Source organism: Seriola dumerili, unplaced genomic scaffold (assembly GCF_002260705.1).
Source record: "Seriola dumerili isolate Sdu_G_001 unplaced genomic scaffold, Sdu_1.0 BDQW01000290.1, whole genome shotgun sequence".
NCBI classification, from domain to species: Eukaryota; Metazoa; Chordata; class Actinopteri; order Carangiformes; family Carangidae; genus Seriola; species Seriola dumerili.
The window spans coordinates 3,189,146-3,206,338 of NW_019174545.1; the positions used below are offsets into that span (position 1 = coordinate 3,189,146).

General features: G+C 39.8%; 2 protein-coding genes across 2 annotated transcripts; both read right to left on the reverse strand.

Annotated features, from left to right (window-relative positions):
• Nucleotides 1-254: 254 nt before the first annotated feature.
• On the reverse strand, nucleotides 255-5,343 carry elovl7 (ELOVL fatty acid elongase 7). Its single transcript, XM_022757673.1, has 8 exons — nucleotides 5,237-5,343; nucleotides 2,673-2,762; nucleotides 2,300-2,490; nucleotides 1,802-1,882; nucleotides 1,626-1,682; nucleotides 1,358-1,463; nucleotides 1,066-1,202; nucleotides 255-937 (listed from the first exon to the last, which is right to left on the reverse strand). The coding sequence occupies exons 2-8, from the start codon at nucleotides 2,734-2,736 to the stop codon at nucleotides 689-691; spliced, it is 885 nt and encodes a 294-aa protein (XP_022613394.1). The 5' UTR covers nucleotides 2,737-2,762; nucleotides 5,237-5,343; the 3' UTR covers nucleotides 255-688.
• A 341-nt stretch (nucleotides 5,344-5,684) lies between these two features.
• ercc8 (ERCC excision repair 8, CSA ubiquitin ligase complex subunit) lies at nucleotides 5,685-17,163 on the reverse strand. Its single transcript, XM_022757756.1, has 12 exons — nucleotides 16,800-17,163; nucleotides 16,089-16,184; nucleotides 15,387-15,488; nucleotides 14,649-14,772; nucleotides 13,436-13,517; nucleotides 12,299-12,367; nucleotides 12,077-12,143; nucleotides 11,374-11,477; nucleotides 10,362-10,486; nucleotides 8,916-9,113; nucleotides 7,164-7,259; nucleotides 5,685-6,769 (listed from the first exon to the last, which is right to left on the reverse strand). Exons 1-12 carry the CDS (start codon nucleotides 16,874-16,876, stop codon nucleotides 6,707-6,709), a joined length of 1,203 nt encoding a protein of 400 aa, XP_022613477.1. The 5' UTR covers nucleotides 16,877-17,163; the 3' UTR covers nucleotides 5,685-6,706.
• Nucleotides 17,164-17,193: the final 30 nt, after the last annotated feature.

The window sequence follows — 17,193 nt, forward strand, 5'->3', positions numbered from 1 at the left end:
CTGAATGTCTGTACCATCAGCAGCTGTGACTCAAGCCAGAGAAGTGGGTATGCATATGTGATCAGACCTATAAACACCCTGTTCTGCATGCATAAAACCCATTTAACAACAGGACATGTAGCCTAAACACCATTATAAAAATGTCGACTCAAAACATTTTAGGCGTAGTGAAATAAACAACCCTAAACTTTTCAGTGCACAACTTTAAAAAAAAAAAAAAAAAAATTTTTTACTGGATTTCCTTTTTTTAAAGAAAAAAAAAAAAAAAAAAAAAAAAAAAAAAAAGAAAGAAAGATAGATCTCAGCACTAGAAGCTTTTTTGAGGACGTAGAGCTGAGGGTCCTGCAGTCTTACCATAGGTGAAGCCCTATAAATCTGTGAATAGTGGAGATGATCTTCAAACTTGAAACTCATTTGGTAGCAGAAAAAGTAAGGATATTTTGATTTTGACATTTCCATAGCAGAACTGGTCTTTACCTTCACTGTAAACAAAGATAAAAACCTTTCAGCTTAGGTCTTAAATATAAGTTTGGTCATAATTTAAAGATTGTCTTTTGCAGTTACAAGTAGAAAAGCAATTTAAAAAAAACAACAAACAAACAAACAAAAAAAACAAATTGAGTGAATCTCCACTCTCTGGTTTGCTTATGTAAATGAGGTCAACCCCCCCGATTAGCCGAGTCATGCATCACTCATCTTTTTCATGACTGGCGTTTCCATTCATAACTCCATTGGTGTGGTGTGCCCATGTCTGAGCCTGTAGCACTTTAGGCAGCCTCTTGCCCTTGGTGTAGGCGTGGTACCAGAAGTTGAGGAAGAGGAACAGGAAAATCAGGCCGTAGAGACCGATGATGTAGATAAAGATGGGGAACTGGTAGGGACAGTCCTTCATGAAGAAATACTGGGAGATGTGGCTGGTTACCATAACAAACTGGATCTGGGGAGCAACAAAGAAAGGATGGGTTGAGTTCAATTGCCATGATTCCCCACAGGTCTTTATAAAAATACACTTTGAAATTCTAAGATATACAAAAAACCATGAGCTAGTTAGACCACTTAACATACCAGTTGAATGGTAGTGAGGTATTTTTTCCACCACAGGTACTTCTGGTAGTTGGGGCCCATGGCAGTCAGACCATAGTATGAGTACATGATAACATGGACAACACAGTTGAGCAAGGCGTGGAATGTCCCCAGACCACCTGAAATAGGGAGTGTATTAGGAATGAGACCAGAAAAATGTCAAGAAATTAGTGAAATGTCATGGAAAAATTTTGATGGTATATATAGAGAAAAAAAAAAAAAAAAAAAAAAAAAAAAAAAAAGAAAAAAAAAAAAAAGAAAATAATAATTCTACCTGGAGCAAAACGAACACCAAACCACCAGGTGAAGGGCATGATGGAGTGATGGTACACATGAAGAAATGTCACCTGACTGTTCTTCTTCCTCAGGACGAAGAAGATCTACAGAGAAAAAAAAATAATAAAGTACACAAAAGAGACATTGCACAAGTTAGAAACTGCTATGATTTGACACATGGTAGATTCACAGTGTCATGAAATGCAACAACACAGTACACAAGGGAATGTATTCATATTGGTTTGCACCAAATATTTGCCACTTACTGTGTCCAACATCTCAATGAACTTTGAGAAATAGTAAAGCCAGCATGTTGCCGCCATCTAGAGGAGACAAGGAACATTTCAGTACTGGTTCAAAATAAACATCCTGATGTTACAGTGCATTTGGTGCCAAATTCAGATTTAAATGCAATACAGCACAAATTGTAGGTGTACCTTACCCTCATGGCCTGTGGTGAATCGGAGTAGTCGACCAAGTCACAGTGAAAAGAGTATCCGGTGCCCCATCCCGACATCACAAACTAAGAAAGAAAGTGAAAATTTCAGTCAACATTATGTTAATGTTTGACAGTTCCTCACAGTCATGACTTACACACATGCAGTGAGGCAGGGTAATATTTTACGATTTATTAGCGTTTACAATTAAAGTTCTCGAGAAAAACACGAATCAAGTCAATCCAAATTACTACATGCTAGAAACATCAATGAAATGAAGACGTGCTGACAAGACTGACATAGGATAAAGTCAAAGTCTTGTTGTGCAGTTCTAACTCACTTCACAAGACTACCTAATGGCATGTGTCATGGCTCTGTTCTTAATAGTGAGCTCAGTTCAAAAAAAAAGACTGGTGTTTCAACTTTGAGGCTATGGCATGCATTGCTGTGTGAAATCTTACATTAAAGGGGGGAGGAAAAAAAAACATAACATGATGACTCACCTCATAGCACATATAGAGCGAGAGAGCGACCACACCGAAGTTGTAGACGATGAGAACGCCTTTGAGGTCAAAGGCTTTGCGGTTCTCCATTATCCGAGGCCCGAGCGATGTGACGAAGTAAATGTATGCGGCAATGATGATCGTTTGGGGGATAGGAGACGACATAAGAAACCAGTTCCCCGTCCGTGAATCTGCAACAAAAGCATTTTGACAGGTTTGTGAGATCAACTGTGTTCAGATACAAAGAAAGTGAGCCAGTGTATCATGGTGAAGCAGAGACAAACCCAAAAGTGACCATAGTGTAGGGTTTAAAGTTAAACATGCCATAAAGCTACCTTGAATGCTTGGTGCGTTTGTATGGTCAAAGACTCACCTGCATTTTGGATGAACTCATCATAAATGAGTGCAGCTGAGGACTTTATATTATCCAGCTCCATTTTAAGACAAGATCCTTGCAGTTCACCTAAAAAGAGCAAAGGCAAAGGTTAGGAAGTCAGTTTGGATCAGATGAGTTGCCTGGCATTTGGATAGGGAGCCCAGCACAGAATCAGTTAAGTGGAAAAAGTATTTGCTTATCAAAATGTTCATAAATATTTTAAAGCTGCCGAATACACAAAATGGGGAATACATTGGATTCAACTGACTGATTTAAAAAAAAAAAAAAAAAGTCAAGTTTTACATTGAAGAACTATAAAGGGAACAAATGGTTACCGGTTCCTCAACCTTCATTATGAATGCTAAACAGGAAGTAACTAGTCTCTCTCGAGACAACTGGCATACAAGTTGTAAAAGAAACATGTAACCAGAACTATTCACAGAAACAGGCAGCAAACAGTATCATTTCCTCCACATGCAACCGGCCATTTCATTTCAGGATGGAATTTTAACACATGATAAGATCTGACCCATGTTCAACCCAGTATAGTTATAGGCGGAATATGAACATTTGTGGTTATACTCACAAACAGCATATTGGAATAGCTCAAAGGACAGGACTGTGAGAGGGAACTCAGCTCACCCATTCTTTGCTATCCGACAGACAAAGCCAAGAGTGTACAGGGAGTACAATACATTGCTCTGTGGCTCAGTTATCTGAGAAACAGTGTGACTAGAATTCATTCAAGAAACATGTACAAATGGCAAATGTAAAAATAATTTCTTGTCCACTTACAATATGTTTACAAGCACTCTTGTGCCATGACAAAACCTTGACTCTTGGTCTAGGCATCTTTTACAATTAAACAGACATACAGAGGTGGCCTACTCAATTTGGAAATGCTTTTCATAAGCTACAAGAACAAGAACAATGTGGGAATGAGCTATGATGTAAAGCTTAAACAAACCACACTGAAAAAAGCGATGGAAAATAGCCATTAAAACAGCTCCAATTGATGCAGTTGTTAACATTACATAGTGTGAATTATTTGTAGTAAAACAGAGTCAATCAAAACAATAATCAGCAACCACTTTGATAAATTGATAACCATTTGTCCACTTTTATTTCAACGGTTTTTTGATTCCAGCGTCTCCAGTGTGAATATTTGTCACTTTTTCCACTCTTACAAGACATCACCTTGGGCTCTGGGATAATCATTTCACCATTTTCTTATGTTGTACAGGCAAACAATCGATTAATTGGGGGGTGGGGGGGGGGGGGGTTCATTACAGCCCTAATCACGACCCTATCTAATGGGTCATAAGTCAAATTGAGCTGTTCAATAAAGTAACACATCTATAAGATGTTTTGGACATCGGTTAATCCTTAGCAGTTACACGGTCAATGCTGGCTTGAGTGACAGGTAAAAGTTCACAATGACCGGCTTGACTGGTTTATGAAACGTGCCTGTAGTATGGGGAAATAAGCCAAGGGGAACTGTTCATTCATCTCACTTGACAAACCAAAAGGTCAAACTAAATCTTGCCACGCAAATCCATCCGTTAGTTTATCTTTGTTTCTGGAAAACTGCTGCGCCACCTGTGTGGAGCTGCAAGTAAACGCAAAAGGATAAATCACCCCATGTCTACCAGGTGTACACTGGACATAATCCTACACGACAGGTTTTTTTCAAGGTGTGTCTACCTGAACCCAACAGGAACTGAACAGGGCAAGGTGTAAGTCACCGAGTGAACTGTGAAAAAGGCATGGCTGTCTGGAGTCTCTACACTAACGAGAACATGGCAAGTCCTGACACGCCAATTAACGTTATAGTCAGGGATCCTGATGTAAAGGCTGCTACTCCCATGGCACACCTCCTCCTTTGGTGTATTTTAAAAGTCTGCAGTGTCAACTCACACAGATTTACCAAGTCAGAAATCCACGTTGGAGTGAAGGGTGGTCCTACAGACCACTGTTTAGAAGCTGAGGAAGCCTTGCTGAGGCAAGAGGGAGGAAAAAAGAGAAAAAAAACGCGAACAAAAAAACACTGGATTCAACTCTTAATTAACACCAATAAGTTATCGATGTTACCTGATTTAATAAATAAAATGGGTGACTTTCTGAATCCACACAAACTGGCAAATTGTAAAGAAAAAGCATTTCTTAAAAATTGTACTTGAGAAATATTACGACCACCACCCCTCACGCGCACAATTAAAGTTAATTCTATAACGGTTTTAGGAGGCCATTAAAGTTAAGACGTACCTTTGAGAACGCACATTTTTACATAATATTCAGTGAGTAAGCGACACTATTCAGTATCACAGTAACCCCCAACAAGTGTCTAAGATGAAGAAAAAAGGGTGATGCAACTTGCAAAACAAGTTCAACAGCTACCATCCATCACACAACGGCAGGAAATGTTTCGATAATCACGGGCACGTTTCGGCGTCGACGCACGAGTTCTCAGATTTGTGCCCTCTCATCTCTTTTAATTCTCTTATTTTTATGTTTTATCCTCGACTAAGATTTGTTAAACAGAATAAAGTTAAATTACTAACCTTCACTTCTGCTACGACTGCTGACACTCGATGAAAATCCTTTTGGTGCGTCAAAAATCCTTGTATCCACACTCCCTGCCCACCTGAGCTTTCCCCACAGGTGTTTCGCCCTCTCTGCTCACGCGCTTTCAGGAGCGCGCTCTCTTCGCTCTTTATGGCTCCCAAATGGGCGGGACCAGGTCCTCGACCACGCCCTCTCTCTCGCTCTCTCTCGCTAATTGGCCAATTTCTCTCCAACAATGCAAGTGTAGGGATTCTTGTGTGATGCCTCATCGAAAACAATGTCTCGATTTTGTAACAGCACACTATATACTCTTCAAACGTAATCAATAATTGGTTTCAGTACAAAAAAGGACATAACTTCACAGTTAGTGCTGTTATTTTCCATAAGCCCTCTAAAACCACAGTTAAGATTACACAAGTCTGGTAAAGGAGGTAGCATTCCCAGCTCTTTTATTACAAGACAGACACATTTAAAAAAAAATAATAATAATACAGTACAATTCAAGACACTTCAGGTAAAGTGGGGAAAGCAGAACTGAATTGTGCACAATGAGGACAGAAACAGTAACCTGGATATAAATAATCCTTTCACATTCAAATTACTACATTTGTATGCAAGAAATAATGGTACATTTCATACAGATAACTATTTTGATCACTTTAATGTGTTTTATAGGTCAGTATGAAGCCTCATATAAGTTCCAAGTGTTTCCAAGGAAACAAAGCCAATATGTAAAACTGTGATGGGGGTGGGACAGAGAAAGAGATTTCAGTATCGTTCCCTGCTGCTTACTTTCAACAAGGGCTGACAGCACAACTTAAAAACAAAAGCAAATTTTCCTAGGAATGACAACAAGACACCCTGTGTTTTTGAATGCCTGGTTCCTGGCATGTGCGGATTCTGGGCAGTGCCTTCTCACCTGAGCTGCAGAAACACACAAGCTAAAAGACAGCTGTTTAAAAAGCTTACAAATCTCTCTCTCGTACCTCTAGCCAAAATTTAACTGTGGGTATTACAGAATGTATGAATTTAATATAGTGTCAGTATCATAAACAAGTGTGTGAGTTGTGTGAAATTACAATAAAGATGTATTCTCATATTATAATTTGCCCAGACAGTAGTGGTCATCCCCCATGAGTATGACCAAGGACTATGTTAGCTTTACATTCAAATAAAAAAATGCAAAACAACAATAGCAATGCCATATCAAATGTACAAAAAATATTCATAACATTGTGCATACTTATAAAGTCGGACAATTATTTACTCAAATCATTTTAATTTTAAGGCCTTCATCTTTGTTGGCATTGATGAAACAGGAAGAATGTCCCTAAACCAACAATTATCTTCACAGGTGTCCCTGGACCTGTCAATTTTTTGACAAGTTAATTGTGAAGGATGTGTGCTCCTTTGCAAGCTCAGAGAACCGTGTGTCCACTTTTCCTCACACATACAAAACATCAGCATTAATCTTCATCACTCCATGCGTCCTGAAAGGCAGGGTTCACTGAAGACTGGCCAGCAGCACCCTGTAAGGAATCAGGACATTTAGCTCAATATTAAGTCTGAATTAAGATATTCTTCTTAAATAGATCCATTACAAAAACATAACGTGTATGCACACAAATCACAACCTTATATGGGTATACACTGCAGGAAAACAAAACTACCAGGTAACCACACATAAGTTCTATTGCTCATCTGATAAAATGGGATGAAGGAGACGAGCAGACATGACAGAGTGTCCCTGTGTTTGTAAGTGCATCACTATGTGCTGGATAACACTGAGGTGCCATAACCACCAAGGGAAAATAACAAAATGAAGGTTGACACTTGAAACTATCTATCTATCCATCCATCCATCCATCCATCCATCACTATACAGTCCTTTTCCCTATATTGTTTCCTGTTGTTTTGACTTACCGTATTTGCACAGTGTAACTCTTCTTCCACATCTGAGGCACGGAGGACAGGAACCCACGCCAGGATGTTACAGTCTTTACCTCCACTATACAGCTCCTACATATAAAGAAGAAAGGACACTTCAGGTCTGACACTTTGGTTCACACTCTGTTACAGGGAAATGAAAAAATCTGCTGTCTCAGCATAACCTTCACCTTAAAGCACTTTCAAACAATGACATCAGCACCTGGGGAAAAATTAACGTTAACAAGCAGTTAACAAGAGAAAAATAATTAATAAGCTTAAAACTGTCCGTGCAATGCAAGTGAACTCATTGGAGCCATTGTCATTGCCATGGGAGTGATCAGTCATCACATCAGACAAGAGGCTTAAAAAAGCAGTAAAACACATTTTCAGGACTAGGTATTCGTACCTGAAGTTCCAAAGTGGTGAGCAGCCCAACTGCATTCCCAAGTCGTTTACACATACTAAACCTGAGTATGACACCGGATGCTGAAATTGCCCAATAAAGAGGGCATGGGTTGGACATCTCTCTACATTTATGATGATTATGTGTAATACCATAATGTATGTATAATAATTTGCTAAGGGTGTTTCTCAGCACACAAGACTACTACATACACTTGAAGTAGAAAATGAAGACATATAACTGCCACATTAGTTACAATTAATGGACACTTGAGCAGAAATACATTACTGAACAAGCATATTCTAGCTGTATATTGTTAGTTTTGCTTAGACTGTAAGAGAAATCATGACAAATATGCCAGGGATTTGCAGATATATTGGAAGAGTACTGATTTCAGCCAACGGCTGGATTTTAAAAAAGATATTGGTTTTAGTCAGATCTTATTTTTATGTCAATATTTGCCTATTTTGGAAGTGGCACATTTCTGTGTCCATTGTAAAATTAGCAACAGAATAACTGGTATGGTCTCTCTTTTACTTTGTAATTATCTATAAAAATCTGTATATCGATATTGGAATAATCCAATATGTGCATTTCTGCCTTAAAAAATAAAGTTTGGCAGTAGGGTCTGTCTTCAGCTACATTGTGATGTTTAACATTCAAGTTAAATGTACAGATACTGAAACCTCTTGCACTTTTGTGGAAAGTGTGAAGAGATAATAATTAAAAAGCTTAAAATTTATGGCAGAGCAGCTAAGAAAGCTAAGATAAAGCACCAATGCCACATCCCTGTCCCCTTGGCTTTCAATCCCCTCCTGCAATCCTCATGGCAACAAGCATAGGTAGAGAACTGTATGTTAGAGATAATGGTGAAACAAAGGTAGCACTTATTTGACTCCAAGATGGTTAAGATGATTACAACTGTGCAGTTAAACCTTGAGACACAGTCAACATTTAGGCAGAGAGTACTAACTTGAGGCTCACAATGGTGAGACCTGTATTTGCATTTATAGTAGTTTGGTATACCTCTGGAAATGTTGACTTTATCATGTTATCTGTCCACAGGAAAATGGCTCATTTGAGACTGCCATGGTGATTGCAAATTTGTAACAGCTCCTGACAACACCAGAGCGGTTAAAGAGATAAAAAAAAAAAAAAAAAAAACATGGACAGAGAGAAACTGACCTGAATTCTCTAAGCATACAGGAGAAAAACTAGACCAGACTGGCAGAACAAACAGAAATAGATTGGTGGAAATACAAACAAAGGCTGCACTGCAGATAGATGGGTACACTGGCCAGATGCAGAGAATAGTGACAACCTGGGCCTTTGGTGTGTCTCACCTGGTAGTCTGGGTGGAACTCGCAGCAATCGACATTGTTGTAGTGACCCCTGAGCATAGTGACCAGCTCTCCAGTGTGGAGGGCATACACTGCAATGGAGCTGCCACATGGCACAAACACAAACTCTGGGCTGCAGCCACGTGACACCGTGAACTGTAGCCTTTTACGACTGTCGTTGCAGACCTTCCCGTAATTCACCTGAGGGACAAAAAGTGAAGGGATACATGGTTCAGATAATGTGTTTATAAAAGTCCAGATATAAACTGCTTATTACACCAACCAACATGTGATGGTTTCCTGGATAAATATGAAACTTGTTCATTTAATACTAAGCTGTGGTCAGGTCGAAGGCTTAACAGCATAGCAAGAAACCATCATTTTAAGGCTTCTAAACCTGAACTGAGGACACCAAACCCCATTTTTCAATGAATTCAAAAGTATTCAAGAAATAAATATATTCCTTTCAGACTTTTCAAGGACTTGAAAAGAACCTAAATTCAAATCAAACAAGTGCAAATAAGCAAATTACTTTACCTTGATGGAGTAGAACTATTAGGCTTCATTCATGTCTGTGAAACACGTTTGAATTTTGTATTGCATTCCTCTCACATACCTAATGTGCACCAGAAATTCCCACATCATCATCTATAAACCAGCTCTGACCTTTGCCCAGGAGGGAAGGTCATCTACCCTCACTCTTGTGCCTTGTGCCTGAAGATGGAAAAATGCCCACCATGGCAACTGCAGCATGAGGCAGCAGAGCAGGATATTAGAACAGGAGGCCGTGTGAGAACCGAGGGTAATAGCATAGCTTCCCCAGGCTTTGGGGTGAGGTTATGTTTCTGTGGTGTGGGGTTGTGTATGAGGTTACATGTTTTATATGAACCCAAGGCCATAAAGTTTTTTAACTGGCATCCTGTTGGCTTAGTTTGGGCTATTTGTCTCTTTCTGCTCTGACTTCCTGTTGTCTCTTTTTCTATCATCATGCCCGGAGTTAAAATAGTCAGATAGTCTGTCCTGAAGCTGCCTGTAAAAGCAGGGATGTAAACAAGGCTTTCCTATTAGGTTAAAAGTGGCTGGTTTTTGATTAGCAGTTGGTGATTGTTAACCAAACATGAATTCCTGTTTCACCTGTTTACACACTGATACCACAACTTCATCAGTCTTTGCATGGTAATTCTTAGGGAAAAAAGTTGATTCATTTAATAACTCCACCCGCTCGATCCGCTACTTTTTTGACAATATCAAAAGGGGCACTTACATCCAGGATACACAGCTGGACTGAACCCCTGTTTCAGGAATAGCTTATGACCCCACCAAAAACAGTTTCTACAGGTTCTAAAACTAGACTGGAGGATATCGTGCTAGATGCTTTTGGTATTCATTCAATTGTTATTCACACTTCTTTCAAGAATCTGGTTAGTGAAAGGCACACATACACCTTACCAGTGTGTTTTCCCCAGTGGCACTATTCCACAGTCTCATGCGGTCATCAGTTCCAGTTGTGAGGAGGTAGAGGCCATCACCAGTGAAGCACAGGCCATTCACTCTGCCATTATGGGCTGTGTTTACTGGTTAGAGACAGGTAAGAGATGGTGGCAGTGCATTTGTCATCCAGTTCCTCCTACAACATGCTGAAGGTTATACAGTGCATATTTTTTCTACATAATCGCATCTCATACCCATCCATCAATTACATACTCTTAGTGTGTGTGTTGTTAAAGCCCCTTGTCTTCTATTATTGCACAGCACAGAGTAGCTGAGCAAAACTGGTTGAACTACAAACTGGTTTCCTCTAGGCATGGGCCCCCTTGGCTTCAACACAAACAGGACCTCAGGCAGATACTGTCTCCTCTAGAGAGACAACCTCAGTTTTGTGTTAAAGTGATTAAATAAAAGTTATTAGATATCACAAGTGACAAGAGCAAAACTTTGTTGTAATTTCTACAAACAATAATTTTTAAATGCATCATTGCATCAAGCATCAATTACCGGGAAGGCTAATATTGTTGCTCTAGATCAATGTGCAGCCCTCCACTTCTTCAATTTGTACTTCAAGATGTTTTAGGATCTATTGGATGATTGTATGCACCTTAGCTCCTATTGTATGTATACAGCATGCCTGTGTAGCACCACTGTAAGATATGTGCCATATCGTGGGGTTGATAAAGGTCCATCTTGCACAGTGAGTGCTGGATGGTTGAGGAAGGGGAAAATGTACAACAGGATGATGCAACACATCAGCATATCAGCTAAACTCCAAATTATTACCCTGCTAATTACATCCTCCCAGGGCTCCGTCTGACATATATTCTGTCCTGATTCCCTTCAATGTCTTTACATGTTTTCTGCTTCTCTAAATAAAGGCTGAAACATCTTCTTCCAAAAGTCCTGCATAATCAGAATAAATTATTAAAATATGTGTGTAAAAGAAAGGAAAGGGAAGAGGTAACAGTACCTGCCTCAGAGGAGGCTTTTGACTTGTCTCCACTGTGCTGGTCCAGAGTGAAGAGACTACCAGAAGCCCGACGCACATCCCATACTTTCACCTTGCTGTCTGCACTTAGAGGGAGAAATTGGGGAATTGTTTGTTTTACTCTCTCCTCATTAATTAATTAAGATATGGTCCTATAAACCAACCAACAGGTGCAATACAGGGATTTATAGGAACAATACAGTATATGCTTAGACAGATGAGCTTACATACACCAGTGTGTGTAAACCAGTGTTTGCTTTTAAAGGTCAGTTTTCTTTTGGGAATTAACATGCTGCTCCATAATAGAATACCACACATGTTTCTGTGTGCCTCTCTGTGCCAGTTGTTTTCAAAATCACTTACAGTCCACAGGGACAGCAGCACACTGATCTCAATGGGTTAATTAGCAGGTCTGGTGTAGCATAAAACAGGTGGGGACTGTATCTACCATATGCTATACTGACAGGGCTACTAGAGTGCCACAGCGCCTATCTGCTAGCGATGTGGTGCCATTATACTTGAATCATCGATGCAACGTGGCCAGATGGCCGGCAACTAAGATGAATAAAAACTGCTGGGACACAACGTGGTGGGGATTGTCCTGTACCTGGCACTATTTCTTGATGTGACTCTGAGGGCAAACTAGGTGATGATTTCAGAAAGACTGGCAGTTCTGAGTGCTTACCTGGCAGTGGCCAATATGTGCTCGTATCTGGGCGACCACCGCACAGACAGGACCTCTGCTCTGTGACCTGGAGGAGAAAATAAGTTATTGTTTATCACTACATCAACAACAGATACGTGTGTGTGTGTGTGTGTGTGTGTGTGTGTGTGTGTGTGTGTGTGTGTGTGTGTGTGTGTGTGTGGAAAAAGAGCAGTAAAAGTAAGTGTGGTGTAGTACACTAACCCTGAAGAACATGAATCCGTGAGCCAGACTTCAGGTCACACAACTGGATTTTAGGGTTTTTGGTGCCAACTGAAAATGAGACAGTTGAAAGAGGAGACTCAAACATTATTTCTTTATTTAAAAAATTGAAAAAAGGGAATTACCAGGACAACTTAAAAGTTGAAAATTCCATCTAATCATACGGTTTCAATATTACATTCCTACTTATCAATATTGTCAAATTTTACAGATTGTGATAAATGTGTTTATAATCTGCTATGCCATGTATAAGGGAGCGGTGCTTGAGACGGATAAAAACTAGTGTCCCAGGTTCTGAGAGATAAGGTGTGGTAACCTTGAAAACTCACTGATACTAACTTTTGATAAACATGAGCTAACACACCCGACGTGTGGGAGGAGGGCAAGGTATTTGGTGAAATTTAACAGGACAAGGAAGATGATTAAATCGTTGTTAAAATCTAAATGGCCTAAATTATGCAGAATTAATGAGCCACTCTTGCTTTTTAGGAACAGATTCCCTTAAAAGCGTCTTCCTAGATAAAACTGAAAACTCTGGGGATGTTTTCACCTGTTTGACAAGCTTCTGTAACTCCTCTAAGGGGGAGGGACACATTAAGGGAAAAAAAAGAAACAAAAAAAAACAAACAAAAAAAAACAGACACTGTGATTGTGCCCGGCTTAGAAACAGGCGTGTCAAAGACACGGCGTGTGTAGGTGACAGGGTGCATCTGTGTGCACATTTATGAGCACATACTCGGCAGGCATGAGTAACCTGTTGGTCCTGCTAGGTGACATGGAGAGGTAGCACCTGGATTCTTGTGATGTTTCAGAAATCTGTCTCTGAACCTGAGTCCACGTGTAACCAGGTTCTGACCTGCCTCTATCCCCACCAGGTTCATGACACTTTACAACCTGGGGTAAAAACAGAGATACCAGGCAGGGGCAGTGTCTGATGTGAGCTGTAGGGAAGCATGCAGTGCATTGCTTGGAGAAACAAACTGATGACGGACAGGGTAACTAAAGAGATTTTTGTCCTAAATACAATGCCTTTTAGCACACAAATGCCAGCAGGTACTCCAGGTTAGTTCCGTGTCACTGATATCAGCAAAAACCATGGGGGCATTTACACACACGCACCTGCAATGAGGCTGTGCTTCCTGGCGATGGGGGACAGGTGGTGGCTGTAGACATTACCCTCAAACTCAAAGACTTCAGCAGGCTGAGGAATCACAAAGTGAGAGAAAGGGAGGGAGACGTACCAGAGGATAGTGTCAGTAAGTGGTGAGTAGAAATTTAGCCATCTGTATGTTAAGTGCTGTGTATATTTGTGTATGTATGCTGAATGAAAATCTTACATAAATAAAATATACAACCACAACCTTAAATAAAGCCATTGCCCTAAAGTTTAACTGCGGAATAAACTCTCCACAGTTGAGGGACGGAGTTCGTAGAATGAATTAGATAAAAAATAAAAGCAAGTAGAGAGGGAGGGCGCAGCAGCTCAGAGCTCAGAAGGCAGCTCACCCAAGCAGCAGTGGTGGTTACAATGCAAATTCTTCAGCAATATAAAAAGCCTCTCTGTGCCCCATCTGTCAGTGTGTGCCAGCACCGACGTGGACTCAGCCGATGGGCACACACACACAGAGGAGGCTCTGTTTGCATAAAAATACCACACGTACACATACACTATGTGCACACCAATGCACGGCACACACTACTGTGAAAATACACAACCACAATAAATAATTTAATAGGTATGAGTGTGTGGTTGTGTGTGCGTGTGTGCGTGGGATGGAGAGACAGAAACACATGGAGTAAAACAAATGAAAGGTCGGTGGGTTCTTTTCTGTCCTTTGCCTGACCTTTTGAGGTAACCGTGATGCCAGTGTAACTCTAGCACAGCTCAGAGCCTGCCATATGGGACTATGTGGCACAGAAAGGTAGAAAGCATGAAGCAGAAAATAAGAAAGAGCAGGGAAGAGATAGTAAAAAGAGCAAAAAGAGAGCAAGGTTGGCGGAGCTATAAGAAAACCTAATAAACAAATCTCCAATATGCACTGCGTTACCGTCTTATTAGGATCATCTGTATGATTTAATACAATAAAATCCTGTAGCTGTGCAGTAAACCCTATCTAAGTGATGCTTATATTACAACATTGAATATATGTTGACACTGTGTCAAAGATATGTTGAGTTATCTCTACGATAACTGAGTTTATATTTCAAAAGTTCTTCAAATTTTGTCCATCCAAACTTTACATATTATACATGGGAGAACTAAGTGCACAGGTAACTCAAGAATATCACATTTAACATGGAATAAACTTGGTATGTAGGTGACGTGCCTTACCTTCAGTGTCTCAGTGTCCCAGACCTTCATGGTCTTATCAAAGGAACTGGAGACAAACATGCCTGTGTCGTAAGGATACCACTGAACGGTCTCTACACTGAATTTGTGGACATTTTGGCTAGATCTAAAAAAGGAAAAAGGAAAAAAGAAAAAGCCTGAACCGTCACCAGAGCAATACACATGCTCATAGAAACAGACACCTGCATAAATTCTGCTCTGTTTCACCCTGTTATATTCAAAACACAAAACTAATACACTGTAGCAGAACTTTAAAGTATTGTTACATGTTAATGAACAAATTAATGTGCCCTGCGTAGACTGTAAGGCTACATTCACACCACAAACTGTAATGCCACATTCTCCTGCAGCCCTGTTCAGCCACATTGGTGCATGCGTTCATTATAAATCTTTCATGGCAACAGTAAATTAAATCTGATGACTGTTCAGACTGAGGTAACCTTTCCACATATTTGATATGCATTAGATTGGGGGTCACGAATTTACGGGGAATTAGAATTAGGACATTTTCTGTTCACATGTCATTAAACCAGACATGTGGCCCTAATGAGTAAAGAAAAAATCTAATGCAGGCCACTTCACTTATGTATATACATATGTACAGAATAATTTACACTACAAATCATAAAGACATGCCTGTCAGAAAGCAGAGAATAACATGGTACTGTAAGATCTCAATAGAATGCTACCCTCTAGTGGACAAAATGGAGTTACATTCACCTGCCTACTGTGCAGACTGCCTTGCAGGTGTACTGTGGTTTCCCACTGTAGTTCTCCAGGTCATAGATAACGATCACTCCATCTGCTCCTCCAGACAACATGCTAAACAACAGAAAATGTGAACTTCACATGCTGCATTGCTTTGTCCTACACAGTTTTTTAAATATTTTTTCTCTCTGGTCTGAAGTTTGTGGATAAGCTCATGTGACTGGAACATTGTCTCTCGAAAAACATTTAGCTGTTAGGTTATTCAAATGTAATTTCTCATACTTTGAGAGCCGCAATGCCAATTCACCACTAACAGAAATGAGAGTATGACAATGGCATTGATCTTAGCTTTATGGGTGGATACCATTACAGCTAACTGAGAAAATATCTTTTTGTGATTTTGGTGGGCTGACCCATAAAGAAATCAGCCAATACAGTATTTAACCAATATAATGTGACCAGACAAGGGCTGAGTATCAAACCTCAGTGGTACAGAGTAACTTTCAAGAGCCATCATCACAGAACACTTGGTCTGATTTCCGCTCTTCTTTACTGTTTTTCTGGGTCAGATATTGATTTAAAAAGAAAAAAAAAAAAAGAAAAAAAAACACAGCCAGAAAGAGCATGATTTTTCTCTACGCATGAAAGGGTATTTTCATTCAATAGGGAATAGTAATGTAGTGATTTATAGAATTGTAATAAATCAGGACTTACTATCTGCCCTCTATCGCTTCAATGTCAATGGTGTTGATGCCATTTCCATGGATTCTATCCACATCTCTGTCAGGATTCAACTTCAGACTGAGGACCCTTTGGAGATATAGAGAGAGGAAGACATATGCATCACTGGACATCTTAATTGATTCACACAGATTTTCATTATTAAACAATATTTGAAAAATGCCTGTGGGGAAACTGGAATGATGTATTAGAAAAAGGTGATGGGACGCAGTAGTTAGCTTATAACAAAAGCAAATGATTTATTTAAATTAGCAAATACTGGTCGGTCATTTTCCTCAAATCTAAAGATGTGCTTGCGGTTCTCTATATTTATCTTTTTCTTACACTGTAAATTGAACAATCTTTAGGTCTGTGGCTACTCCTCAAACAAAACAAGCAAACTGATTCTATATAATGCATTGACAGAATATCATGCAATACCATCAGGTGAAAAACTCATTCTGCAGTCTGCAGCATGACAACAACCCCAAACATACAGCCAGAGTCATAAAGAACTATCTTTAGTAACAAGAAGGTACAACAAATGGTCTAACCCTGAAATTCATGATAAAATAAAGGACATTTCAATCAAGTACGCCTGTAGTTACAACCACTCTAAAGGCGTAATGAATACCTAACATGAATACCTAACGCCCCTTGGATGTATTGTCCTTCTCTACCTATGGTACCAGTATCCTCTCTCACCTTCTCGTTGACTCTGCACGTCGCAGTCGTAGAGGGTCATCCAGCCCAGCCTGCCTTGCTGTCAGAAATCCCAACATTGCTTCAATTTGAAGAGAAAGCGGATTTAATTTTGGAGCAGACTAGTTTTTAATCTATGCTACCGCTGGCTAACCTAGCTCACGGGCGAGCATATTTCCTACAATAAAGTGAATTTTTAATCCAAAATTAAACTTTGCGCGTCCAACAAGCCATTATATAGTAACCAAAACTCCGATACAGCTAAGTAAGGTAATTAAATCTGACTGAGATATTATTTTTTATTATTTACTATGTATTTTACATTGATTTCGACTAGCTTTGCGACAGCTTCACTACATTAGTCAGCCATGTTGGAAACCTGACGTACGTTCTATGA

Excerpts from the sequence above, each read along its gene's own strand:
- elovl7 (XM_022757673.1), bottom strand. The coding sequence starts at position 2,736 with ATGGAGCTGGATAATATAAAGTCCTCAGCTGCACTCATTTATGATGAG. Across the intron at positions 1,203-1,357 it reads TGGTGTTCGTTTTGCTCCAG|GTGGTCTGGGGACATTCCAC; the intron begins GTAGAATTATTA and ends TCCCTATTTCAG. Across the intron at positions 938-1,065 it reads ACCTCACTACCATTCAACTG|ATCCAGTTTGTTATGGTAAC; the intron begins GTATGTTAAGTG and ends GTTGCTCCCCAG.
- ercc8 (XM_022757756.1), bottom strand. The coding sequence starts at position 16,876 with ATGTTGGGATTTCTGACAGCAAGGCAGGCTGGGCTGGATGACCCTCTA. Across the intron at positions 12,368-13,435 it reads GAAGCACAGCCTCATTGCAG|TTGGCACCAAAAACCCTAAA; the intron begins GTGCGTGTGTGT and ends TCTCATTTTCAG. Across the intron at positions 11,478-12,076 it reads CACATATTGGCCACTGCCAG|TGCAGACAGCAAGGTGAAAG; the intron begins GTAAGCACTCAG and ends TCTCCCTCTAAG.